Consider the following 27,165-nt stretch of genomic DNA (forward strand, 5'->3'; position numbering starts at 1 on the left):
CTGGATTTGTATTAGTGTTTGAAGTGTTGGTGTTGGTAGTGATAGCAGCGGACACACCATGCTTTTTGGATGCACACAACAATGACTCTCCACTACATTCATGACCTTTACCTGTCGGTGTTGGACTCTTGATGCCGAAAATCATCGCCAGCTCTTCGGATGAGTTGTACTGGGACTCACCATCCGAGGGTGAACCACGCGACGTCGGCATTGCTTCGGTTTGAGACGTACTCACGGAAGCAATCATCACTTCGCCCACCGTCGTCGATTCGGTTGGCAGAGCGAAAGCGATATTGGAACTTCCAGTGGATGAACTGGACTTGCGACGGTCACTGTTAGATTTCAAACAATCGCTAGACGATAGAAAGTTACAAGATGTCAAGTCGGATGATTTTGGGAACTGTTCCGTCTCGCTAGAGGATTTCGGATCGGGAGGCGTTAGGGAAGGCCCGTGAATATCACTCAAATCCAAGCTGGACTCTTTACTGTGCTTATAACTCCCCGCAGTCATGATGTCGGTTTCCTGAAAAGGCACCGAGTTGATCGTAATCTGTACGTCATTCTCGATACCACATTCCTTCATAATAATGTCAATCTCCTCCTCCGTTGATTTTTTATCCGAATCGGACTCCAAGGGTTTGATACTTTCCACCAAATTATCATAATCCCGTTCAATAGCGGATTTCTGTTCATCATTCAAATCCTCCAACTCACTCAACTGCTCCTGGCAGCGCTTGGATAACGACTCGAACGTCTCTTCTTCCTCAACCTGTACCGGTGTCAAATCTCTAAACACACTCGGAACTACTGACTTCTCAGACGATTCCACTGTGGTAACTGAAGTTGGCATAATCACTCTATTGATCATCCCATGACACAGCATTGCAGCGTTCGAAGTATCCGCGATCTCCTGAACCACCTTCTTTTCCACCTCTACCTTCGATCCTTCCGCTACATTCCTCAACATTTGCTGACAATACTTCGCCGCCTCGTTCACCTCTTCAACGGCTTCTTCCACTTTCATCGAAGACTTTCTACTACCCCCAACAACCGCAGCGTTTTCCTTGGGAGCAACCACTTTACTATTCGGCTTAGTTTCCGGACTGGTTCCACTCGAGACCGATTTCGTTTCCTTCCTAAGCTCCGCCAGATCCATTCCCAACTTTTCACTCGTACTTTTCGCTTCCTGTGCAATCGCGTTCAAAATATCCTCGAACTCGGCTTTGTGCTTTGCACCCACTATTACTGGGCTGGTTTTTGTCCGCGACGAGGTGGGCGTACTGGTGCTACTCTCCGAAGACGCCAGAGCTACCGCCTTCGGGGAAGTAGACTTCAGTGTTGAAGGCAAATTAAAAACTGCACCTCCCGTCAGCTTTGGCGATCCACTCTTCGCACGCTGTTCCACTCTCTTTACCGGTTTTTTCACCTTCACCCCCTCAGCCGGTGCTACACTCTTGACAACCTGTTCAATCTTATAGTAGTCCTCTAGATTGCCACCCGAAGGTTTCGCCGCATCTCTCTGAATCAGATTGTAAATGTTCGACGCCAGCGTATTGGACGTCAGTTTGGAACTGTTTCGCTTTTTCTTTACGTCCTCCACGTAGCTTGCGATGGGTTTTTCTTCCGTGCTCACATCCGACGCCGTGGGAGCGTAGCAATTAGCTCGATCCACACTCTGTTGTAGGTCCTTGTCGCGGCGCAACTGCCGGAAGGCCAAGTCATCCGCCACCAGATCTGGCGATCGCTTCGGTATGAATCTTGGCTTACACGGCTTTGCCGCTTGTACGCTCAAATAGTCCGTATTCGGTGAGGGTGGAATCGGTCCCAGTGGAATACCGAACGGGGGTTGAATTTCGAGTGCTTTGATTTTTTCGTTCGCCTGTTTGATGCTACGGAAGCTCAAGTCATCCAACTGGATATCCGGTTCGGAGTTGCGGCGCTCGTCCTCATCGTCTTCGTACTCGGAGGTAGCTTTCGTTTTCTTCTTGAACAGCGTCGGCGTTGGAACATCTCGCAGTTCGGCTCGATCGAGTAGATCTTCGTCGCTCAGTCGGAGGCTTTTGTAGATTGCCTCTAGCTCGTTGATGGCTTCTTCCAGGTTGGCAGATTTTTGCTTCTTCGATAGTTCCTCTTCGGAGCAGGAGTTGCGCATGGAGATTCCCCGTGCCGGGGGAGGAGGTGGTGATCTCGTATGACTGAAATCAAGGGTTGATTTTGCTTCACCTCCGGTGCTGAATTTCCTGTATGCGACTGCTGGTGTTGATGGTTGGGCGATTGCTTTCGCTACGTGCTCTTCGTACTTGTTCTTCGGTGGCGAACGGGATTTTTTCTTAACCTCAAGCTTCTTTTCTCTGGCTTCCTGCGCTTGCCGTAGATAGAGACGACCTCCAGAGGTATTGTCTCTATCGTTGTCAAGCAGATTGCTTAGTTCTTTTGTCAGCTGGTGATTTTTGCGGTTCATAATTTCTAGGGCACGAGATGTTGATACCGAGCGGGAGCTAGCACCCGGAACGGGTTGCTTTCGATCGCTCGCTCGGCTGTGCCGGTTGATGGAGTTTTGTTCTTCTTCTATCTTGCGCCAGAAGGCTGAAGCCGATTGCTGGGGGGTCTTCGGTGTTCCCTGCTCTTCTGGGTCCCCCTTGAGAGGTCGTGTTCGGATATAGACCGTTGGACTGGGTTGTGGTTGGGCAACTTGTGGTGGAGACGATGGTTTTGGAACTTGCTGTTGCGGCTGTTCGAAAGGTTCAAAGGTCCGATCTTGAATTTGAATCGGTTTCCGTGATCGCGGCGTGACATCGGTTACGTACCGGTATTCGGCCGGTCGTTTTGGCTGTTGTGCTGCTTGTGGTTCAGGCTGAGGTTGAGCTTGTGGTTGTGGTGACATTTGCTGCTGAAGATTATGGCGATGTGGGTGATGATGGTGGTGGTGCTGCTGCTGTTGCTGTATTACGATATATCCCTGATTTGGGGAATGATTTGACTGCTGTGGATGTCGCGAAATGTAACGCTTCTGAACCGGTTCAGGCTGAACGGAAGACGGTCGGGGAGAAACGGTAACATGTGGATTAACAAAATTGGTAGGTGTGGAAGTCTGTTGATGGAAAACAACATTGGGACCCCAAAGACGATCATCGCTGATACATTTTCCATTCGGCTGCCAAATGTTGCTGGTGGGTTGAGTTGCGATCATTTGCGTTCGATCAAACGCGTATGAAATTGGCCGGGCGTCCTGAGGATGGCCAATAGTCAATCTACGTTGCGGATCCCGTGGTGGCACCGGCGGAGGACTTCGAATAGCGTCCCGTATGGAATTCGCTTTGCTTTGAATATAGAAACTATTCTCATACGTTGCCGATGGATTGATCTGGTAGATTTGCTGCTGTTGGGCGTATGGATTAGGAGGGTGAAACAGATGAGGCACATTGGTCAGACTAGAGGAATTTCTCAAACTCGGATGACCTCCTGCTGGGTACCCCCGACGATGAACGTTATCTACGGATTGTATGCTACCGTGAAGCATGCTTGGCGATATCGGTTGCGTGTGCCATCGACTAACAGGACTACCCTCTCCATCCTTTGACATCCGCTTCAAATATCGCTCCGTTCTGGCCGTTCTAGACCTTCGGTTTGAGCTTGCGCTGTGATTTCCTAAACTATCGTCACTCCTAAACCTAGACATCGACGATGATCTGTGCGATTCCTCATCACTGGAAGACTCCTTACCGTCCTTTATTTTTCCTGCGTCTCTTCGTGTTCTCCTATCTAGAGAGCCCATGGAAACTACGTACTTATCAATAGAATTCACACTATCACTTTCCTTAAACCCATAACTATTCCCATGGTTTTGACTGACTACGATGTGATCGAAACCCCCGTGATGTTTGTTCGATCGCTTCTTGCGCTGCTTCCCATTCAGGGTTCCACTCTGTCCAACCGCTTGGGTTCGGTTTTGCTTCACCGGCAGGAATCCCGCCTTCCGATCCTCCTCCGAGCTGGACTCATAGTCCAGCTCTTTCTTCTGCTTCCGACGGAACAGGTTCCCAAGTGACCATTTCTTGTCTTTGTCCTTCTTCGAGGACGTCTTATCCATGCTCTGTTTCTGTTGTTGCTGCTGCACATGCAAGGTTATGTCCTTCGGTAGCGGCAGCTGGGGCCTCCAGGGCGATGCCGTTTGTATAGTCTATGTGTAAGAAAGAGAGAAAAAAGAGAAGAGAAAAACATAAATTCAAAATTAGCATTTGATTAAGCATCAAGCGGTCAAAATGAGCAATCGCTGCGCGAGGTGACGAATGACAGTGGGGGATTGTTTACCAAACAAAGGAGGCGCACATCCGCGCCGTGGGAAAAGTGCCGACTCACTGCAGCGGAAATTAATTCGATTTTAATGGATTGTGGTTTGGAATTTACCGGTACCCTCGTTTTTTTTTTTTCTGTGAGAGGTTCGAGCGTCGTCTCGATGCAAAGTGAGATTAGATAATAGCCGCGCATCGGTGAATGATCGTTAATTTCATTGAGCGGCTAACTGTAGTGCGCTTGGGGGGAATGAAAAAATAGCCACCGCGGCACATGGAGACACTTTTAATTTAGTACGGTTCGTTTAGCTGATTTGTGACGTGGAATTGGAAATCTACTTGTTTGAAAATGTCGTGTGTGCGTTTCCTGTGAGAAAGTATGCGCAAACGAACCGAAGAAACGAGCTTATCAGCAGCGGTGGTGAGATTTACGTGCTTTTTTTAATTTGCTCCAAATGGAATACCTGTGTATAGTTTGGAACGATGAAATCATATCACAAATTTCAAAATAGCACTTGGAAGTGTTCTTGACAAATTGTGTCATTAACAAATGAAATGTGAAGAAAATATTTTACGAAAGCTTGGCACCCAAAAATGCTCCCTATTACTTCTGTGTGTATTAAGCCGTTTCTGTCATTTTAGATATTGCATACAAATTTTTATTCCGTCAATTAGAAATTTTAACTGTTGCTTTGAAATATTGGAATGATGAAAATTCCGCTATGTTTCGGTAAAGTCTCACCGTAATAGTACTGATATCATGTGATTACGTAAAGATACGAATCCTAAAATTGTTCAGAAAGTGAAAAAGTGCTCTTTTCAAATTAATTAAAAAGGTTCAGTAAACCCGAGTTTACGTAAACAAGCTCTGTACAAATTGAGATAAAAACCCGAAAAATTACGATACACTTGAAGAGTTACTGAAAGCCTAAACAGACAATATCATCAAATTTTTAGGAGCAGAGCGGCACTTCAATTAAAACATGAGAGCAAAATTACGCCAACCGATTTGGAAGTACGCACAAATTTCTTATACCAATGAAAATCTGATTATTGGAGCTTATGTAATACAAAGTATAATTATTTCATACCATTTCGTTCCTTGGAATTTCTCTTGCCCAGCTCTTCACTGTAGGGCCACTTCCAGCGAATCAGCAAGCGTTGAAAAACGTGACAATCAATATTTGGATGGTTTATCTATCTATCTTCTAGCGATCAAGTCGAAGTGTTCGGAATTTAAATCGAGGCCGAATTGTGTGATCATACATTCCAATGAGTCTCTATATTTTAAAAGCATTGTTATTGACGTTGACTAACGTCTATATCGAAGTTAGGCACCTGAATTTGAAAATCTAGTAAGGCGTCGTATACAAATTACGTAACGTTAAAAATCTAGATTTCAGACCCACTCCCCCCCTTATGTAACGGTAAGTAACGTTCAATATGACTCCCCCGTCAAATTACGTAACTGTCCCTACTACACCCCCCCTCCCCCCCTATGTAACAATAAGTAACGCAGACTCAACCCCCCTCCCCCCTTCATGCTTTACGTAATTTGTGTACGACGCCTAATTCAAACCGGGGAAAAGTGGTCAGGTTTTGAACGCTTATTTTTAAGTCATTTATAATCAGAGGTTTTGGCATCAATCGATTAGAAATTCTCTAAATTTAAATTTAAGTAACAAAAAAAAACTATTGTTTGAGATACACTATTGGAAAATTGGTAATAAATATCGATTGTCTAAATCATATCGCGCAGCTAATCACTAGCACAGTCGACACCAATCGATCTGACTATGTTGTTATTGTTGTTGTCCTTTATGCTTCCGATGTTTATTTGCGTTTCATTTTCTACTTAGCCCCTCATTCTTTCTAACTAACTGACGAAGCCTTGGTATAAAAGGTACCGTTCGAACATTTCACCCCATCAGTTTCATTACTAAACCGTACCGGTTACATACGGACGCTAGGTGTTAGCAGCTGAAAGGATGAAAAACAAAATAGTACCGCTCATCTAATGCCGGTTTCACTCGTAATGCTGGTGGCTGTTAGTAGTATAAGGCTACTGCAAAATACTAAAATAGCTGAAATTCTGGACGGACTAACCAGTAAACAAGAATAATCGGCAACTGGTACCTTTTGGTGCCTCGAAGTTTTGTAAAAGAAGCGTTGCAATTCCCTCTACTATTTGTTTTAATGGAATATAAGAATACGGTAGTCAACGTCATGCGGTCGTGTCTTGAATACCACCCTCCTACTATTTGCATATAATTCATTTTCAAACTTTTTTTCTGTACAACAAAAGGATTCTGAGCTACAAAGCTTTGAATCAAACATATGCCAAAATGCTTACGCCTCTTCAGCAAATTAGTCTTCAGTTTGAAAAATTTGTCCACCCGCGGAAAATACTTAATTTGCTAGGTCCAATACACAACTATACTTTTTGAATAATTTGAGGTTCCCTTACTCCACTATGGCGTAGCCAGAAATTCCGCCCGGGGGGTGTAGCGATGATGGAAAAATGTGAATTTTGAGAGTATTGCAGAGAGACGCAGATTGAAAGACAGGACGTAGCTTAAATTATAAAAATTGATGTTGCAAAACGGCATTAGAAAAAACAGTGGTTTGGCGCGCTTAATACGGGCTGCGTTGCAGTAGAAAAATGACTGTGTGAGAATATTGAAGAAAGAGAATATCTTAAGTGATGAAGTGCTTTTCTGCTATCATCAGCGATACCGCTTACCGTGCCGTGCACGTGCTGTTTAGATTAACTGTTGCGTAGTTCAGTCAACGATCAATTCGAAAACAACAAATCAACTTCTCGAATCTCGTTTAGAAATAGGTCTCAACAGTTTTGTCTTCTTGAGAAAGTTCCCATGCAACTCGGTCATGCAGCTGCCAGAAGTATAGTAAAAAAAACTCCATGATACAGAAGTTCGATGCTACCTTCTGTTACATAGTCTGAAAAAGAAAACTTTTTCGACATTCCTTCGCCAGAATAAAGTGCTGATAGTAGACACCTTGTTTTCCACGAGAGAAACTACGACGACTACATGGCAGCGAAATGAGTAGGCAACAAAAAAAGGCAGAGAGTTTTGAAAGCCATGTAATGAAAACCTAGAAAAGAACAGGGGAGAAATCGGAAAAGAAAATTGTTTCTCTCAGGGTTCCAGTAGAGCAGAATCGCGCCAAATGACCTATGGTCGAATATCGACCATTTTTTTTTTGAATGAAACTTTGAACACATATTTGGCTTAGCAAATTGAGCATTTTTCACAGATGAAGAGATTTGTCAGACCCATGAGTTATTTTCTAAAAGGACGTATGGGTTTTGAGATAGGTTTTATTTTAAGCTCAGAAACCTTTGGTTGTATAGCCCTTTCCGACCGAGCTCACACAATCGTGTGGGTAAAAAATGACGGACAACAAAACCTAAATAGAAACTTTTCCTATATAAAAACACTTGCTAGCTCCGGTTTTTTTATTTTTCGTAGCAGCTGTGATGTTGACACTAGCGTTGTGAGCAATAAAATAATGAATAGGACGTTCAGAAAGCGAGAGACAAAACCTGTTTAAGTCACCTTCTACCTACGCGATTATAAGGGCCCGGTTGGAAAGAAATAGAAAAGGTGTGTGGAAATCAGTTGTAAGGAAATAATAGCGCCTCGTAAAAAAAAATACACAGTTAAAAACACTAAATTTCAATTAACATTCATTGTCTTAGAGAAAACAACGACCAGCTTCGTGCAAGTAGAAGCGAGAATGATGAAACTTGCAAAAGTTGTATAGTTGAATATGCTTCATATGTACTGATTAAAAGCAAAGCCAAAACCTTGGTGCTACATTCCGATTCGGAACTCGACCTTCTGTTTATCATACAGACTTCGAAGCCAACTGTTTGATGTACAGGGCAATTGCGGGGCTAGCGCTACGATCCTACTGACACTAACAGTCTCTTCTGAACCGGGACTCGAACCTACGAAGACTGGCTTATTGGGCCAGCATCTTACCTCGAGACCAACTGGAAGGTACTGTACTGTGTATTCCGTGCAATAAATACATAGCAATTGTATTTTTACATGAAACCTATGTTTATACTCAAATTGAAATATCACAAAAACACAAAAAAATCTCTCAAAATTTCAAAACATGAAGATTTTTTGACGGAAATTTTTTAGAAAAAATCAAGGTTTGCTAATACTTGCTAACCGATGAGATATCTAATTCACAAAATTGTGTATTTTTTCAAAAATTTTTATATTTTCACTAAAGTACTTGAAAAACTTCCGTACTCAGAAGAAAATGAAGTAATTATTCAATTTCTATCAAGAAAAAATTTGTAAGAAATCAATTCGAGCGAACTCATAAAATTATCACAATAAAACGTGAAATTCAGAAAAAAAGTTTATAAAACTCGTAGTTCTCAGGAACTTGAAGAGTTAGAAATTTCGTATACTCTGAAAAGTTTCATAAAATTAAGAGATCTACAACTTTGTCGAAACCCGCTAAGCTCTAGCGTGTAAGGAAGAGAGCTTGGCACCGCAACGCCACGTTCGAGGCTGAATTCCGAACTCATTCAAACATCCAAATAGAAGCCCTAACTATACCAAGAAACTTTGTAGAAGTTCGCAAACCGGCGCAGCGTGCACTGTACTTATCAGGACAAACAAATCTACAATTGAATAGTTATTTATTTTTCTCTTTATATATACAGAAAAGTGGCAAAAGTATTGGAAAATTAGCGTTGTAAATTTCCCTTTTCATTTTTATTTCTACGAAATCTTTGAATGTTCTCAAACCTTTATTGTCAGCAAAATATGCCGAATTTTGACTAAAGTTGTATAACGTTTTTTTTTTTTGCAAGTTCGAAGTGAATGAAACGGGTGGTTTATTTTTATTCCTAAGACTGGTGAATATAAAATTTTATTTTGAAATGTCGAAGTACATGCGTGTGAAGTACGTTCGTGACTGCTGAAAAAGTCGTAAGGACCAAGGAATTACTCCTGCACCTGTTGAAAGAACACTTGCGTTGACTATTAAAGCAGCAATTAAATTGAAACCAATGACATTAGCAAGTATCAATTAAGGACGTGGTAATTTTAGTTTCCCACCCTCTCGCTCACTGTGTTGTGTGGTAATGAATAACAGCTCCTCGTTGGCCTACGTCAATAATACGTCAACAGTACGGTATCAGATGAACCTTATACTTTTTCCGTTAATAATGAAAGTAAAATCATGAGAAGTTATTAATTTTTTTTCTAAGTACATCTACCTTTTCTTGACAGCAGTAAAAAAATAATTCAAAATTATAGTTGTCACCAGTTGAATGGAACAAAATCAAGCTAAAGTTAGAATCAGCGCAAAATTTGCTTCTATGGCTTCTACTTTTTAACACGGTCGCCATATCGTATAAAACATTGTGTAATATAATAGTAAGATGATACTGGTAGGCAAGTTGAAGTCTATCTTAACATGGTTTTTTGATATCTCTGAAGACAAAAGTGACGCCTCTATAAGCGGTATTGAAACATTTTGGGGTTATTTTTGATCCTTTTGTCGTTTTTGATATTTTGACATTTGATTTATTGTGATATTGCCCAGGTGCTTTCTCTCCGCATGTCATATTTTTGACAGTATCTCTATTGAAGCGAATGATACGCTTTTGATTTTCATCCGTGCTTGTGTGTGAGGTTTTACCTTTTCGTTTCAAGCTTACTGTTCCACTATACGATCCTCTCTTCATCCCATCAATATCATCGAATAACAATTCCCTGGAGAAAGACCCCACCCAACGTTTCTCTTTAGGCAGGTTTATTATGTCAAGAGGAAGGAGTCTTATCGAAATCTCGTTTCTCTCGCCAAGATCGCGTCCCAATCACAATTCATACATCTCTGGTCAATTTTATCATAAGTAGAACTTTATGTTTTGTCAAGAGGCAGAAATCATATCAAAACCTAATTCCTCCATCCAATATCCCGCCATAATTACAATTCTCTGAAGAGAATTATTACAGGTTTATTCTCTTGCAGGGAACTTTCCCTCTAAATATCGGCAGGTTCCACGTGTCCCTCACCGAAGATACCCAATCTACGTAGTATTAATGCTCGGCATTCGCAGAGTAGGTGTTTCGATGTTTCGCTTTCGACGCCAAAAAAAGGCGACATTCATCATCATCAAGTTTGCCTAGCTTCTTGGGATGATACTTGCTCGGACAGTGCCCTGTCATTAGACCTATGGATGTCCTCAGGTCTTTCTTATTGAGTCTAAGAAGAACGAAGCTCTTCTCGCGATATGGCTCTCTGATTTTCTCGATTGTCGTAACTTGCTTGTGATATCGCAGTTTGCTTTGATTATTGCTTTCTCCCATTCACCGAGTTCAGCTTCTGAAGCGCTCGATGATACTCTACAAAAAGGTTCTGGACTACCAAAGTTAGTGGATGACCCTTTCTGACTAGTGAGTTAGCCTTCGCATTTCCCTCGATTCCACAGTGACCAGGAACCCAGTATAAATTAAGTTGGTTTTTCTTCTCCGACTTAGCTGTCGGAGCGATAGGATGCGTTCTCAAACTAGTTTAAAGTGGCGAAAGAGAGTAGAAGCCAAGTGAGCCGTCACGAATTCTGGGCCCTGCTTAATCCCAACTTTCACGTTCTGTCCCTTGTATTCTGTAGGGAATCTCTAAGTTTGGTTTCTTTTCCACCCAATCCTCGTTGGTTTTTCCAATATTATTCATTTGGAAATCTTTCAGTATTCTTAGGTGTCGCTGTTTCTACTTCTAGTTTAACCACCTGATGAATAGAAGAAGAAGTACTTCGTATAGCTTCATAAATTGATGATCAGGCCAATTTTTGAATTATACCAAGGTTAGCTTGAGTGGATTTTTCAGTCGTTTTGGGCAACCAAACTAATGAAGCAGTAGGTTGTTCTTGGTCTGATACTTGTTATAAACATCCATTGAGACTCCAGTCTTTTTCAATGGTTCCAGTGCATACCCATAGAGTATCCATGGTGATTATTTGTTCGATTTGAGCATTCCAGTTTAGTTTCTGGTCAAGTATAATTCCAAGATATTTTGCTTTTTGACACTGTCGTTATTTTTGTTATTTGACATTTTTTATATTGCTTTCATTTTTGTTAGCATTCATTTATTTTTAAAGGAAGGATTATTTTTTAATCTTAAGTTTTTAATGAAAAGTTTACCTTTCTCATCCGAAATGGTCGTTCGGTTGGCCAGGTTTTCAAACCTAATCAAAAATCGCAGAACATGTTCCAAGATAAAAGATTTTGATTTTTTAATTCCTTTTTTCAGTATAAAATTTTTTAGCAAACTATAAAGTTTTCATCCACAAATAAGGTGGTCTCTTGTACTAATTTTGCTTCGGGTATCTGATTAAATTTATTTTTTTGTCAGCTTGGAGTCCGTAAAGAGGCTGAGAAAAGAGGGAGGTAATCAATTTTTTTTCGCGTTCTTTTCACTATTATTACAGTGTTATTTACGAGCCAGACACAATTTAAACTTTCCTTCTGTTTTATTTTTTATTCCAAAAATAAAAATGTAATAATATTGAAACCGAAAAATATCACACACTAAAATAGGAAACTAAGTTTTTCCTTTCCCTAGATCAGGACAGTCCGTATTTTCGAGAACACAGTTTCCACACAAGATCGGATCCAGCAACCGTCAAACAATTATCGACGGTTTCATAGCAGTTACGTGCGTTCGCTACGCCACCGTTTGTCAACAAAACAAGCTGAGCAGGAGACAAAAGGAACAAAAAAAAAAGAGCACATCAGTGCGATCAAATGATCGCCCTTCTCCGAAAAATTTGAGAAAACGTTTAGCACCGTTTCCTGTTACGCGACCGGTTGCGGTTGTGGGAAGCTTCGTGTGCTGCAAGAAATTCGAAACCGATTAGACGGTAACACCAGCGCATAGATATACAACAGAACGCGCTGAAGAACCAGAGCTGACGCACATGCCGCGCCTGATTTTACGAATTCCCCCCTTCTTCCACCGTCGGACGGCGAGAACCGCACAATTTACAGTTGTGCGTTGAGAATGAAAACGTTAATTACTCAGCGAAACACGCACCAGAGCGTGAAGATTTCGTTTGGCTTCGGCATCGAATATGTGCAGGCAATTCTAGCCGTGGTTGTCATCGTCGCCTTTAGTCGCTGCCATTTGCGACGGTTGTTCTTTGTTTGTTTATGCATACGCGTAGATAAGTTTTACTGGTGACAACAAAGAGAAAATTGACTCATATCAAGCAAGTAGTAGTTGTTGGTCCGCCCACTCACCGGTTGCATACGGAGAACCTACCGAGAGTCTCAGGTTAGAGAGTGTGTAACCTTGAAAGCATGAAAAACAGCAAAAGCAAACTTGAATGGTTGACAGTTTTTCCACTTGGCGGCAGCACCTTTGATCGCACACAAATGTCAAACCGTTTTCATCCTCAACCGCACTTCACTGCGGGGACAAGCGTCGATTGACACGGTTATTAGACTGAAAATTTAATCCGAAGGTGCCCGTCTCCTGCGTTGGCTGGCAAGAAAACAGCGGACACAGGCAGAGCGTACGGGATGAATGGTTTGCAATTAACTGTGTTTGGTAATTGATTTTGCGCGATGCGATGGTGGCTAAAAATAAGCGCGGCTAACTGTGCGTTGTTTATCTTAAAGCCAGATGTGATGACTAGCCAATCTTTTCAGAACACTACCCGCTGCTCGCATTGGTCATTCTTACACTTAAAAATATCACTCCTTGGTTAGACATTTCTGCGATTCGGTAATCTCTTCTCCGAGAGCTTCCTAGTTGAACAATCGCTCGCTGCAATCCTTTGGAGCGCTGTAATCACTGGGGCAGTGCTGATGATATTCAAACTGAAGTGACCAAAGGGAAAACTTATATGAGAAACTTGAATCACTCGTCCTTTTCATCGAAAGCCCTTTCACCTTCAAGCCATGTTCCGCGGACACCGCACGAACCGAGCTCATCACCGCGGCACATGTGTGAATCGTGCGATTTTCGGCCGAGTACTGAGCACGCTTTTTCCGAGAGCCAAGCCCGTTCCACTGTTCTATACTCTAATATACTAACCTACCGCAGTGTCTACTAGCTGCATACTAAGGCAACTACCAGACGGAATACTTATCTCTTCGGATGGTCGAGACTCGAGAGATTCGGCGAGAGAACGCGGGAGCGAAGAATTTTCGAAACATCTACAGCTTAAGCGCACAGTAAAAAAAGGAGAAAAGTTGGAAAAAATAATTTTTAGACGCACACGGGGTCAGTTGAAGCTTAGAGGAGTGGGCACAGGATAATCTTCAGCGAAGCGTTCGGGGCAAATCCGATCGGTCATCATCGCTTGCGCCCGCGGTCTGGTCAGTCAGTGTGTGCAGTGCGGAGTTATATTTTAGGCGATGAATGAAGACGGAAGTGACGGATTGAGAAATGGAAAGTCAGCCGTAGCGAAATAATTGATCAGCTGTGGAAGAGTTGGGTGGTTTTTTGCAAATTTTACCCGAATGTATTCTTAGGAACAGGACGTGATTTCAGCACCGAAATTGCTAGGCCAGGAAGCGAGGAAGTTTACATTGTGTTGTTTACCTTTCCACAGAGAAAACGTAATTGGGTTGAAATTTATTCATGAAATTTCGTCAGTCTTCTGTAAACACAAATCGAGTGACACTTGTTTTGCTTTTATGGAAGCTTAATGTGTTTACTTGTTACTTTATTGATTGTCACAAAACGTATTCATACAGTAAAAAATAATCACTGCCGTTTTTGTGTATAGTACATACAGTAGAATTCTTTAAACCATAGAACTATTGTTTGAATCTTGTTTTCATCACCGTTTGTTTCATTTTACGGGTTTAAATTGATGCTTTTCGGTCACCGAAAAGCATCAATTTAAACCCGTAAAATAGAACTGTTATTATACTCTTGAGTCTCTGTTTTCTGTTTGCTGATTGTATAATTCTATACAACTATTCGTTGCATCTAGGAAAACATAGCCATTGTTATGAAAACGAATCTGAAGTTGGAGTTTATATCGGTTTAGGCAGGTTATATCTTTCAAAAATTATGTTTTAAAATTTAATCGCTACTAAAATGTTGTTTATGAAACGATTTGATAAAAATACCTACAAAAAATAAATTTAATGCTTTTTTTTCAATTGTAAATGAACTATTAAAATTAAATTTGTAAAAAGTGCATTTCCCAATATTACCCGTGTTAAATTGATGTTATTGAGAAACTTTAAAAACATGTCGGAAAACAGCAAAAATTATTTTCGAATCTCTTGGAAGAACAAATTTTTGTACATTTTTAAAATTCATATTATCATTTAACAAACGAATATTATTTATTTAATTATTCGTTTTGACGCTAATAACCATTTTTGATGTAATCAAAATTAGAAATGTTCTTAGTGAACATAACCTCAACGTTCATCCTACTATGTGTCTCATTCAAGATTTTTAAGAAAATATTTCTTTTTCTTTGTTATTATTTCATTGTCATACTCCGTCGTGCAACAAGTTTCAAAATATTCGAGTTCCTCTTGGTTGAAATCTTCAACGATAGCTGTGCAAATTTACAGTGTCGAACAAAACATTAAGACCACTTTAATGCAAAAAAATCACAGGAAGGTTGTATGCAAAGCCACGACCGCAAGTATTGTAATTTCTTTTTGTCTGATATTTTGAATGAAGTTCATTGAATATTTTTAAATTTTGTGCAAATGAGAAGTTGAAGTGCTGCCGAATTGTAATATGCACATTTAATACGACATCATTAAACGGGAACGGAACAAAGGCTACGGTTATGCAGAACGCGAATACCGGCGCGATGCGATTCGCCTTACCGTGGTGAAATGTACAGCTCTTTTTAAGGCGGAGTAGAGCTATACATTTCAACACATTTCGTCTTGCCGAATCGCATCGCGCCGTTATTTGCGTTCTGCATGACCTTAGCCAAACACTAAGCGACGCAAACACGTAATTATAGCGCAAAACGAGAAAATATTAACTCTTCAAATATTCATTTGTGTTCTTCAAATTTCAGTTGTTCAATTTAATATCAAATGAAATATCTGTTTATTATCTGATGAAGCTCTTAAATAGGCCAAATGATGCATTCCCAATTTACTAGGTTCATAACTATGCCGACCGTGCTTGGGAAAGCAATCGTGTAACGACCAATCAGAGGTCGAATTTTGTTTTTTGACAAGGCTTAAGAATTTTCAAAAGTACAATAGTTCGAATAATTAAATTGCAATTTCATGCATTTGGTAGGAATCTTAGAAGATTTTCTAATCGATTGCTGCAAAAACGAAGTAAATCCATCGAAAACTAACCGATTTATTAGCATTTGAAATTGGACATATTTCTCACTTTTTCCAGTTTTAGATTTTCATTTCACATCCCTATGTAGCCGAACTTCCTGAGAGAAGTATTCTACTTCAAAAATCAAATAAGCTTTTACTTGCCAATTCAAATACAGTACAAGGCTAACGGCGAGCACTTATACTACATTGAAAACCGTAAGTTTAACGCAATCAGAGCTACCCGTTTTAGCAAGAAGCATTGATAGCTGTCAAAAATTGAAAACCGGTGCGAATAAACTAAGGACCAGTTGCTCATTTTGGCTGTTTCGATCGGTTGTTGAAGGAATTCGATTGTGTCTCGGTGGTATTTTGTGTTTTTCGGATCCTGGATAGTATTTATCATGTAAACAAGGTTTCAATTCTCGAGTTCCACGACCGCAAAAAAAAAAACCGAAGCGACTGAATGTCCAAGGAAAACGACCGCGAAGGATGCCTCTATTGTAAAGCGCGCCTTTAAGATAGATCCCTTCAAGGCCTCGAAAAAATCCAAGACGAACTGAACTTGTCCGTGAATTCCCGGACAGTTCAACGTCGGCATCTGAAGTAGGTGCTTGACGGTAAAAGGCTCTGGAACGTCCCGATGCTGACGCTGAAGCATCTGAAGGCGCGGTTGAAGTTCGCGAAGGACCATTTCGATTGGATTAGTCCGGAAAAGAAAAAGCAGTGGTGAAATATACTGTAGTCTGATGAGTCGAAGGTAAACCTCATCGGCTCAGACGAAGAAAAACATGAGTGATGCGAGAAATGAACGAGGCGTCGGTTTCGTCATACAAGGGAAACAGACAATGCGGGTCATTATGTGGAGGTCTATCAGTGACCGTTTATGCTGGTTGAGAATCCTGGGCAGATTCTCCATTTTCAGCCTGATCAATGTATACGCACCTACAAACGATAAACCAGATGATGTGAAGAAGAAGTTCTACGAGCTCCTCGGTAAGACATATGCTCAAGACATGATAAAAATCGTCTTCGAAGACACAGCCTCCATGGTACCAGTAATAGGAATGCCCTGAGGTGCGCCACATCCAGGGGAATGGCAATCGGTAGCACATACTTTGCACGAAAAGATATCCGAAACATGGCAACACCCCAATGGCGAAACCTGCTCTCAAATCGGTCATACTCTGGTTGAGGGTCGGCATTTTCGGCCCAAACGTCGACTTAGACCACCATCTCGTGCTAGCAACGATTCGCGCGCGGCTGGTCAACGTTTACAAGATGAGCACTTCGAGGAGGATACATCTAGGTTGTACATCTAGAGGTTGTCAGCTGCCGGAATTGTTGGTGCGTACTGACGGAGTTGCTGCAGAGTACTCGGAAAGTTGTTGAGCGGATTGGTGAACCGGTCGGAGACCTGGACGAACTGTGGAGGCACATCACGGTACAGCGCTAGAGGTGTTGAGCACGACCGCAGGAACCGCACGTAACACGTGGTTCAATGCGGAGTATCAAAATGTTACGGACGAGAAAAACCGTGCCTAGGGTCACCCGATGGTGGCAGCAAATCGTGTGACTCGCCAGATGAGAGAGAGAGAGAGTTATCAGGAGGCTAGAGCGGCCGGAAAGGGAATCCATCAACACATGAAGGGTGAGCACTTCGAACGATCTCCTGCGAAGGCGGAGGCTAGCTTTTTCATGTACCACACGAGAAGTTTCTATAAAGTAATAAACGGAATCAGGAACAGGGCAGTGCCAATCCGTGTCATGTGTAACGACAAGGAAGGGAACCTGATAACCAATAAGACACTGGTGGTCAAGCGATGGAAACAGCATTTCGAGGTGTTGCTGAACGGCGTAGAGGATATAGCCGTTGACAGAAACTGGAGAAAAATTGTGGAAGATGGATAAGCTGTGGATCCACCAAGCTATGACGAGGTTAGAGAAGCTTGTAAAGAGTTAAAAAACCACAAGGCAGCTGGAAAGAACGGTCCCCCGGCCGAACTTTTCAAAGTTCGGCCGTGAGCAGCTGTTACGTGCAATCCATCGGCTCATCTTGAAGGTTGGGCCGAAGACAACGACTCGATTGCACTAATTATCAAGGCATAACACTCCTCAATTACGAATTGGGGTACCTTGGTACTCTCGTAACGTATGACAACGAAGTTAGCCGCAAAGTAAAGCGACGGATAGCAACTGCAAACAGGATTTTTTACGGTTTATGTAGTCAGCTGAGATGCCGCAGCATGCATATCCGCACGAAATTTGCGCTCTACAGGACGCGGATTCTCCCGGTGGTACCCTACTGCCATGAGTGTTGGTCAATGAAGGAGCCGACCGGTGAGCACCTAGAGTCTTCAAACATTCAATACTTGGCGGAAAACTGGAGAATGGAATGTGGCGCAGACGATGTCATCAAGCTGATGAAATACGACAGGCTATAGTGGTTTTGCCACGTAACATGAATGTCGGAGGAGCGACCATTGAGAATAATATTCTGCACAGAGCCCGGCAGAGGTCAGCGACTCGTGGTAGACCCCGTACTTGTTGAATTGTGGTGGGGATGAGGACGCCCGATTAGCGGGTGTTGGGGGCGATTGGAAAAGAGTAGCCCAGAATCGAGTGATGTGGAGACGTATTCTGGGTTCGGTAGTGGGTCGTTAACGACCTGTCGCCATAGAAGTAAAGTGAAGTGGGTAATCAAGAGAAAAATTGAGTTGAAATTCAACCAAATTGAACAAAACTTAAATAACTCCATACATTTTTATACAGAACACTCACTTTCCTAACGCAGACATCAAAAAAGTGTACGAAAAAAATCCATCAATCGGTGAATATTGAGTAGTTTGATTTTACAAATTCACTCGGCTTTCTGAACGTTGGAACGCAACCATGTACCTGAGACGCAACCACATTATTGCCGTAGAACTACGCAAATCGTTATTGATCAAATTCAAAAAATTATCGCAATTCTTAAATAACCCGTACTTGTAAAGTCAGTTGATCACAGCGCAGCGTTCTTTTCCACTTCATATTCAGTACCAGTATCAGTAGCTACTGCTACTACTGCTATTTGTAGCCTTGAAAAAGACCGATTGTAATTTGTACTTGGCAGGAGGAACGAAACAATTCACTTTGAGCATATCTATTAAGTAATAACTTTAACTTCGGACTTAGCGTACTCTCCTGGTAACAGAAATAGTATGGGAGTCTAACCTTGAAAGCTCTGCCGGCGTGTGTCGTCGTTGCCATCTTAATGACGAATTTGCTAACAGTTGACACAAAACTAATGCATGCGACGTTGGTTTTAATATCTAAAACAACAACGCGTAGCGTAGCCAAACCTTTTTTTTACTTCCTTCTATAATACCGTGTGCGTGGCCCCTCCCACTTGTCGCGTTAGTTCTCTTCAAAGCGAATCCCAGGTACTAATTCCTTCTGGAATTTGACCTTTTGTTTATTCGACACAGACTTCAATATACACTGCTAGAGATATTAGAATGAGAATCATTCTGCAAGTGGCAACTCGCAATCACGAGAAATTGAGCGAGCTTCTATCCAGCGTCGCTTATTGCCCAGCGAGCTGTTTTGCCTTCGAAGAAAACAGGAATGAAGGCATCATAATTCGATGAAATCAACCCACCCTTTCAAGGGCGACCACGTGTTTTCAATTGGAGCAGTAAATGAATTTTCAACATTTCAGTACTACTACAGTATACGTCAGTTTACTAGCAATAGAAAAAATCAACATAATTTTTGAAATACCCATACTCAAAACAATTTGTTGATTTTAGCGTGAAATGTGTTCGCAAATTATGCAGAGTGCATTTTCGAATTGCACAAATCAGAATCCATATGGGATGTTTTGTAAGTAAGTGTACGTAATTTTACGTCAGTTATGCGGTCGTGTCTGGGATATAACCTCCTATTATTTTTTCTCACAGGCAAGACCTTTCCGGGCTTCGAGAAAGTCGTAGATAAATAAATTTTATGAAACTTTACGTAAGAAACAAAACTTCTATCGCCTCAAATTTCAGAGATCTACGAGTTTTTGTAATATTTGTTGAATTTCACGTTTTTTGTGATAATGCTAAAAGTTTACTCTAATTATTATTTTAAAATTTTTATTGCGATAGAAATTGAATGACACATAAATTAAAAACGCGCAATGAGTTTGATTTTTCGTATGCACTTTTCACATAGTATAGGAAAATGTCATTACGTTACGTCACAAAACAAATAGATTGAGATAATTTGAAAAGGGACGTAAACCTACTACCGCCATACGAACTTACTGAAGTAAAACGTTGTCCTTAGTCATAACATACTACTAAAACCGCGAAAAACGTACAGTTTTTTAAAATACACAAAATAACACGTGAGTTTTATAACATCGTTAAGATTGACTTGAGAGTTTCTTTTTTCCTTAATTTTTCTATGTGGGCATGGACAAACCTATGTGGTGTACATGCTATGTTAGTTTACAAATGTAGTTATAATTACATGTCGAAAGAAATTGGAATCATGAGAAGATATAGACAGATTCAAGATGTTTGGTGATTACCAGCTTAAATTAATTAAATTTCAATCCCATTGTTTGAATTCAATTCAAATTATGATTATCTCCAGAGTGAGTACCAATGTTTTAAATCACATGTCGTTATTTTTAGGTAAATAAATCGATACACACTTGTTTTTGTATGGGAACTGAATGTGTTTACTTTTTGTTGTATTGTTCTTCATAAAAACTTATTGTGTTGCAAAAAAATCCAATCGTTGTTGTATATGTTAGGATCCTCCTATTCATAGATGGGCTGTTATACGTTGAACGTTGAAAACTTTGCTTTGCCTTTTCTTACCAGTTCAAAGCAAAACAAAACTCTGACTTTTATCACATTGGGTTTTTTTCCACACGCACTACGAACCAGATGCAGATCATTAAACGCGATATCGAAACATAAAAGCTGATCATGCACATTGCCACGTGCTGCTTTTAATTATGAACCCGATCGTGATGGCTATACATCTGACGAACAAAGCTAATAAAAGGCAGTAGTAAATTACCCGAAACTAATCGCATGACATTGCATAGATGGATGGATCCATTTCGGATCAACTTTGATTGCATTCACGGAGCGAGACACAAATCGAGGATGGCGAAGGGCGCTGCTTGTAATAAAAAACCTGAGCTCAAATTATGCTCCAGTTGGAAGATTATTACAATTTGTTTTAAAAATAACGCTCGCATTCGAGCGCCCTGGCCAGCCAGTTGCGCGCCGTTCAGCTTTGCGCTGAAACATTGTCTATTTACATTAGAAGTTCATTAAAAATAGCCCAACGGCGGAGGCGGTGCACATGTTCGCCTACCGTTTTTCAGTGCAATTCGGGTGAAAATTACACATTCCACAATCCGCTCTGGCAATGCGAGAGCTCAACTGAGAGAATGTCGAATGGTGCAAATAAATAAAAAAAAAACCGGGGAGAAAATCCAGATGGCTTCTGGCGGTGAAGATGCTCGAAGCTCAAATATTAAAACAATAGAACTACAACAACAGAAAAAAATCGCTAAGATAAACGGACGTTTATGGGTTTTATTTCCTGGAGTAGAAAAAATACCCGCACCCGGTTTGAAATTAGATCGACTCCCAAGCTGACGTCGGATAGACGAATGGAAATCTGGCGGCACTGGTGAAGGAGCAACAGGCGTTCGCCACACCACTTTACATTAGCATGCGCAGATTTCGCGAGAGTAAACAACACGCCCATAGAAATGCCGATTTCGAGGATGAATGATGCGCACCGCCTCAGGATGTTTGTTCTCCGATCGACGGGAAATCTTGAAGATAGCGTCAGCCGTCCAAACAGTTTTTGATCGCAATGAGAAAGTGACCTTTAGGGTATGCCGTTATCATGGATAACATTTGTACTAATCAGTTGTTGTCTCCGGATAAATTGTAAAAAAGGCAAATATAACCAGAATGATATAAAAGTTAAAAAAAACTTGTCAAAAATATCAAAAAAGTCAAAAGTGAAAAATACTAACAATATCAAAAATATCAACAGTGTCGAAAATGACAAAAATGTATTTTTAAACACTATTTATTTGTATTTCCGTTTCCAAATAAAATCCCAACCTCTTACGTCAAGAGTCGCTAACTTAAATTTCCTCGAGCAACGTCAGCCCAACGGATTTCGACTTCATCCATTCAATTATTCAATTTAATTTTAATATTATGGTTAACACAGCAAGAAACAGATTGCTTTCTCCCGGTCAGCGCTCGTTTCTTTACGAGTTTCTTCACTTGCTTGCTCGCTTGGTTATGTCGAGCAACGCAAACTGCTGCGAGGTCGCTCAAATAAGTAGAGGAAAAAAAGAATGTTTAAACGACGCACTCTACTAAACTAACATACAACAACAGTCAAGTGATTAGTACGGAAAGCCTCTAGCCAGTAAACTGCATACGTGAAATTAAGACAATTGAATTAAAAAGTGGTTTTCACATGCCGACCAACAATTAACACCGATTTTGGTGTTTTGTTTTTATGCGCTGTTGCAGCGCTGTCAAGTATGAGCATACCTAATGCTCGAGCAGCCAACCATGAAATAAATTGGTTAATTGGAACCGCCACGGGGTGTTGCCGGCAATTTGTAGAGAAAGGAAATCTAAATTTTCAAGATCTGCTGCTGGTTATAATTTTCGATGTAGCTTTGGAAGCTTCAAGGTTACGCTGAACAGTACAAGTGCCAATCAAATTAAAAGATTACATTTTCTCAGCACACAACCGAAGTCAATGACCCAAGAAAATTATAAAATGCCATTGGAAAACATACATCAATGTAAACAAACTTTTGAGAAACCTCATCCGCTGCATTCCCTTCGGCGTTTGCGTTCGCTTTTGAAGCATATCTTTTCCAGCTTTTTTCCCATCATCTTATAACCGTCATCGTCGTCGCCTCACACTGCGCAAAGACTGTCGTATGGTTGCAGCCAGCCTCCGAGGTCCGCTTTGAACCTGTCGGCACTGTTCGGATGCACAATTAGATCAATCAAAACGCATTACCACTTTTTTCCTCTCGTTGCGTGTGAACTCGGCTGTCAGCTGCAAGGCGCTCGCTACGGAAAGCGGAACAAAGAACCGGGCAGAGCAGCTGCCATGTGGTGTAAACAAATCGCGATCGTCATTTGCCCGGCTCCTCGCTTTTCTTTTCTTCGACTATCTCTGATTCCTTTGAACACGATGATTAATTTTGCGAATTATACATAGCACTGTTGCTCTGTGCGTTGGCTGATCGACCAGCTGATAGTTGCTGGTGCTGAGTTTTTTGAAAAATACTCTAGCTGTGATAATTACGCTTATCGAGATATTTTTAAGCTAATAACCAACCGTAAATAATCTTTCAGGGTGCTAAATTCGGTTTCACACCTCAGCAACGATTACTAGAATGAAGCAGGTAACAGAATTCAGGTAGGAGGTATTCTTTCTTCTTTCGGTAAGGGAGTTCTGGCCGCCCAAGGAAACATTCATTTACCTCATCTGACCTTCAAATTACATAATTTCTTAATATGCATTGATTTCGGAATTTATAGAACCGTAAATGTCAGTGAAAAAAAAAATTCTGGTAAAAGTTTAATTCCATTTTGTCGAACATTACCTATCAACAAATTTTCATAAGTATATGTTATCTTGAGCTTCGAAAACTTAGACAAAAAGACCTGTTCTTACTTGAATAAAAGGCCAGAAAATATGTTTAAAATTTGAATTGCTACACTCAATTTATGTTAATTTTGAGTTTTTTTTGTTTACACAACATTTATTTGACAAGGCACGATACAAATTAATGTTTAACGAGCCAACTATATAATTTTGAGTTGTTTCCTAATTATAATTCCCCACATATTATTATTTGTGTATTTTGTCAACCAATTTTTAGTTTGTTATTTTTTATATTCAGGTTTTATATAGCTAAATGATTCTGACATTTTTTTACTAAGTAAATCCCTGTTTTAATATAAGTTACACAACACTTCATAATCTTTTCAATATTAACTTTTTAAGCATTTTAACATTTTTGATATTTTGATATTTCTACATATTATTTCTACATAGCACTTTTGACATTTTTTTTATTTTGACGTTTTTGCAACGACCTGGAAACAAGACCAACTAAGAAACTGACGGCACTGAATGTACTTTTCAATTGTTTCACTTAGTGATTCTTCTGTTTTTTTTTCGTATAAGGGGCCATCCACATACCACGTGGACAGCTTTGTGGGGGGTGGGTAATGTCCACGGTCCATACAATTTTTTTTAGAATTTATATGGACAGTTGTCCACGGAGAGAGAGAGGGGGGCCAAATTCGTTAAAAATCTGTCCACGTGGTATGTGGATGGCCCCTAACCATCTGATAAATTTATCTAGGCTTGTCTAACTTGGAGCGTCGCTTATGGAATGTCCGAAATTCTTCCAAAAGCAGCTTGCCGGACTGTTTTGTTGCACCTTCACTTCCCTTGTTCACAATTTAACTTTTCGCCTTTTCATAGGTTATTCATTAAGCCGACGTTCACGGATAATGCACGGAACAAACACCAAGTTTTCACGAAATCCTTGAATAAATTATCAAAATTCGCCTACATGCTGTCATGGAAACGCCCAGCTATGGAAATTTTGTAAACTTAGTCAGATTTATCCTGAACTTTGTAAAACAAACCATTTTTCACAACGCTCCCATATTCATTTCAAAACTTGAATCACTGCTCAATTATTCATCTCACTACGCTCTAATATTCATCACACTGTTAATCACATTCCGCCATTCGCTGTAGTTGTTTACGCACAAAATCGATAACCTAAGTAACCACTGCAGAGCTGTCGATTTACGTCAATTATGTTGAAATAATTCAACGTTTCTAGTTCAACTTTTTTGCATTAACAGAAACTGATTTGGTAAAGCAGTGAAAACAGATGAAAATACACATTTGGAAATTTGAGGTAAACATTTTAGAGTCTAAAGTGTTCTTATTGTAGTGGTGTTATTGTTGAGTGATTAATACGAAAGTTGGTCCACAACATTTTCAGCGGCAGCATATCAATATTTCATAATTCTTCTTCAAAAATAGTTTTATTTTCTTGCTTACAGTTGTCAGTTGGCATTTCTTGATTTTCCTCATATTGTTAAAAGATATTGTTCAAAAATCTTTTTTGAATTTTTAGTTCGCGGAAGGTTACAGAGCAAGTTGGGGAGATCGATATTTATAAATTGTGCTTCGCTCATGCATTAAATTCTTTTTCATGCGGTTTTTACGTGGAATTTTTCATAAAATTCATTTTTCACGCGGCATGATTTGACCAAACCTTTTTATATTTTTTCTTGATTTTCAGCTTGATTTGCAGGACGAAATAACACCTAAGTATCAAGCAGAAGCTTAAGAAACAATACTGGTTTTATCAAAGTTTTATAGTTCTTGATGCAGAAATTTAGACTAATCAATCACTGTAGTAAGAGGATGGTTTTCTGGAATCTGGATCGACCAACAGCAAGCTGAGCAGTACCAGGATGTAGCGCAGCAGACGACGATTCTAAATATGCACCAGATTCTACTTTTGCACGATTTTTTTACACTCCCTTTTCGCATAGTTTCTCGAAATAACACAGTTTTTCTTCATGCGTCTCATGTACACAACCATGAGACGCATCCCCCGTGCAAAAAAAGGCATCTGATTCTTTTTGCACGGTATTGTTTTACACGGTTTTTACATGCCTTTTTGTAAGGTTTCTCAAAATAACACGCTTTTGATTGCACGGTTTCCCGAACTAAGATGTTTTGAAGTAGAATACTTCTCTCAGGAAGTTCGGCTACATAGGGATGTGAAATGAAAATCTAAAACCGAAAAATCACAGGAAGGTTGTGTGCAAAGCCACGACCGCAAGGATGAAGTAGAATACTTTTACAAGAAAACCCAGCTGCTTGCGTGTCAGTCATTTTTTAATTTGTTGTTCAATTCAATATCGGATAAGATACCGATCACATCTTGGCTTTATCACTGACAGTGCGAATAGAGTATTTCTTGTGATAAAACAAACAGTGAAAAGCTGATTTAACACTCAAACTCGACGGCTCATGTGTTGTAAAGATGAGTCAACTTTTTATTGAATGCATTTACTAGTGCCCGCTATCGCACAGAGACTGCATTTCACTAAAGTGCCTTACTGCATCAGCTGCTATCGATGCTAAACCCGCTGTAACTGCTACGCTATCCGTAGCCATGCTAATATATAACCTATCGATAGTTACCGATAGTAGTAGAAAATCATCGATAACTATCGATAGCCATTTCAGTCGATATTTCCCATCCTTACTCTTATACAGACAAATAGCAAATTTAAAATGGCAAAGTCTATGATTCTGTCGACCGTGCTTGGGAAGCAATCATATTAACGACTAATCAGATCAGTCAAATTTCGCGCTTCAACAAAGATTGACCATTCTCAATAATATAGTTGCTTGTCATGATTTGGACTTGATAATTTTTGAATTTTGATTATGCGAAAAATTAATTTCTATGCTGATAATGAAAACTTTTCGGATGTTGTGCTCATGACTGAAGGAAAAGATAATTCAGTACGTTCTGAGACACGGAGATGAAACCAAATACATATATATCTGTTCCAAATTTCTTGAAAGTGTAAATTGATTTAAGAGAAAATATTAACTCTTCAATTAGGTTTTTATTTCATCCTGAAAAGGACAATTCGTTTTTTGATTCAATGTTTGATAAGATGCCGATCACATCTGTGCGTTATCACTGGCAGTGCGAATAAAGTATTCCTTGGGGGAAATAAACACTGAAAAGCTTTCCAGAACATTCTTTTCATTGGGTGCATTTGCTAGTGTGCCTGCTATCGCTCAGAGACAGCATTTTACTAAAATGCCACACTGCATCAGCTGACCCTGCTTATATAGATGCTGAGACCAACGTTAACCGCTGCGCTATCCCCGTTGCCACAGTAGTGGACGCTTCCGTTGCCATTGGTATCCACTGCCCTGCATCACGTGGTCCTGCTATCGATGCTGAGACGCGCTTTGATATCCGTTGCCATACCACAGCTGTGGTCGTTATCCGCTGCACTGCTACTGCTGTTGTATCCACTGCTGCTGCTAAGGGAGGACTGCTGCTGTTGTCGCTGTCTAGAACTTTTATGAGCGGCTTCGGCTGAAACAGGCTCTTATATAGGTCAAATATTGTTGATTGATTTTTATTATAGAGCCTTTAACCTGAGGGGTCATTCAGCTCTTAAAGGATAAAGTATAATATTAAATTTTACATTTTATATCATTTTCTTGATGTTTGCTAATTGCACAAATTTGAGTAATTTGTTTTCCCTGTCTTCCTCATAACATAAAATTTCGCAGGTATTTAATTCTAGGTCTACTTCTCTTCTAATATTTTCAAATTCTTGGCACTCAGCGAGGATGTGTTCCACCGACAATTGTACACCGCAATACTGACACATGTTTTGTTCCTGCTTGTCTATCAGCCATCCATG

The 27,165-nt window shown here is 40.4% G+C and overlaps 1 protein-coding gene across 8 annotated transcripts in view; it reads right to left on the reverse strand.

Moving 5' to 3' along the window:
• LOC129722765 (supervillin) overlaps window positions 1–27,165 on the reverse strand; it is a 433,084-nt gene that overhangs the window by 302,018 nt on the left and 103,901 nt on the right. For 3 of the 8 annotated variants that reach the window (XM_055676487.1, XM_055676485.1, XM_055676484.1), the window contains exons 1-2: window positions 13,035–13,306; window positions 112–4,180 (exon numbers count right to left, since the gene is read on the reverse strand). In XM_055676487.1, the coding sequence (XP_055532462.1) occupies window positions 112–4,180; window positions 13,035–13,064 (4,099 nt within the window). In that variant the 5' untranslated portion in view covers window positions 13,065–13,306. Of the gene's footprint in view, window positions 1–111; window positions 4,181–13,034; window positions 13,372–27,165 lie in introns of those variants that run through there. The other 5 variants (XM_055676480.1, XM_055676481.1, XM_055676479.1 and 2 more) reach the window with 4 other exon arrangements.

The sequence above is a fragment of the Wyeomyia smithii genome, chromosome 2, assembly GCF_029784165.1.
Source record: "Wyeomyia smithii strain HCP4-BCI-WySm-NY-G18 chromosome 2, ASM2978416v1, whole genome shotgun sequence".
Taxonomy (NCBI): Eukaryota; Metazoa; Arthropoda; class Insecta; order Diptera; family Culicidae; genus Wyeomyia; species Wyeomyia smithii.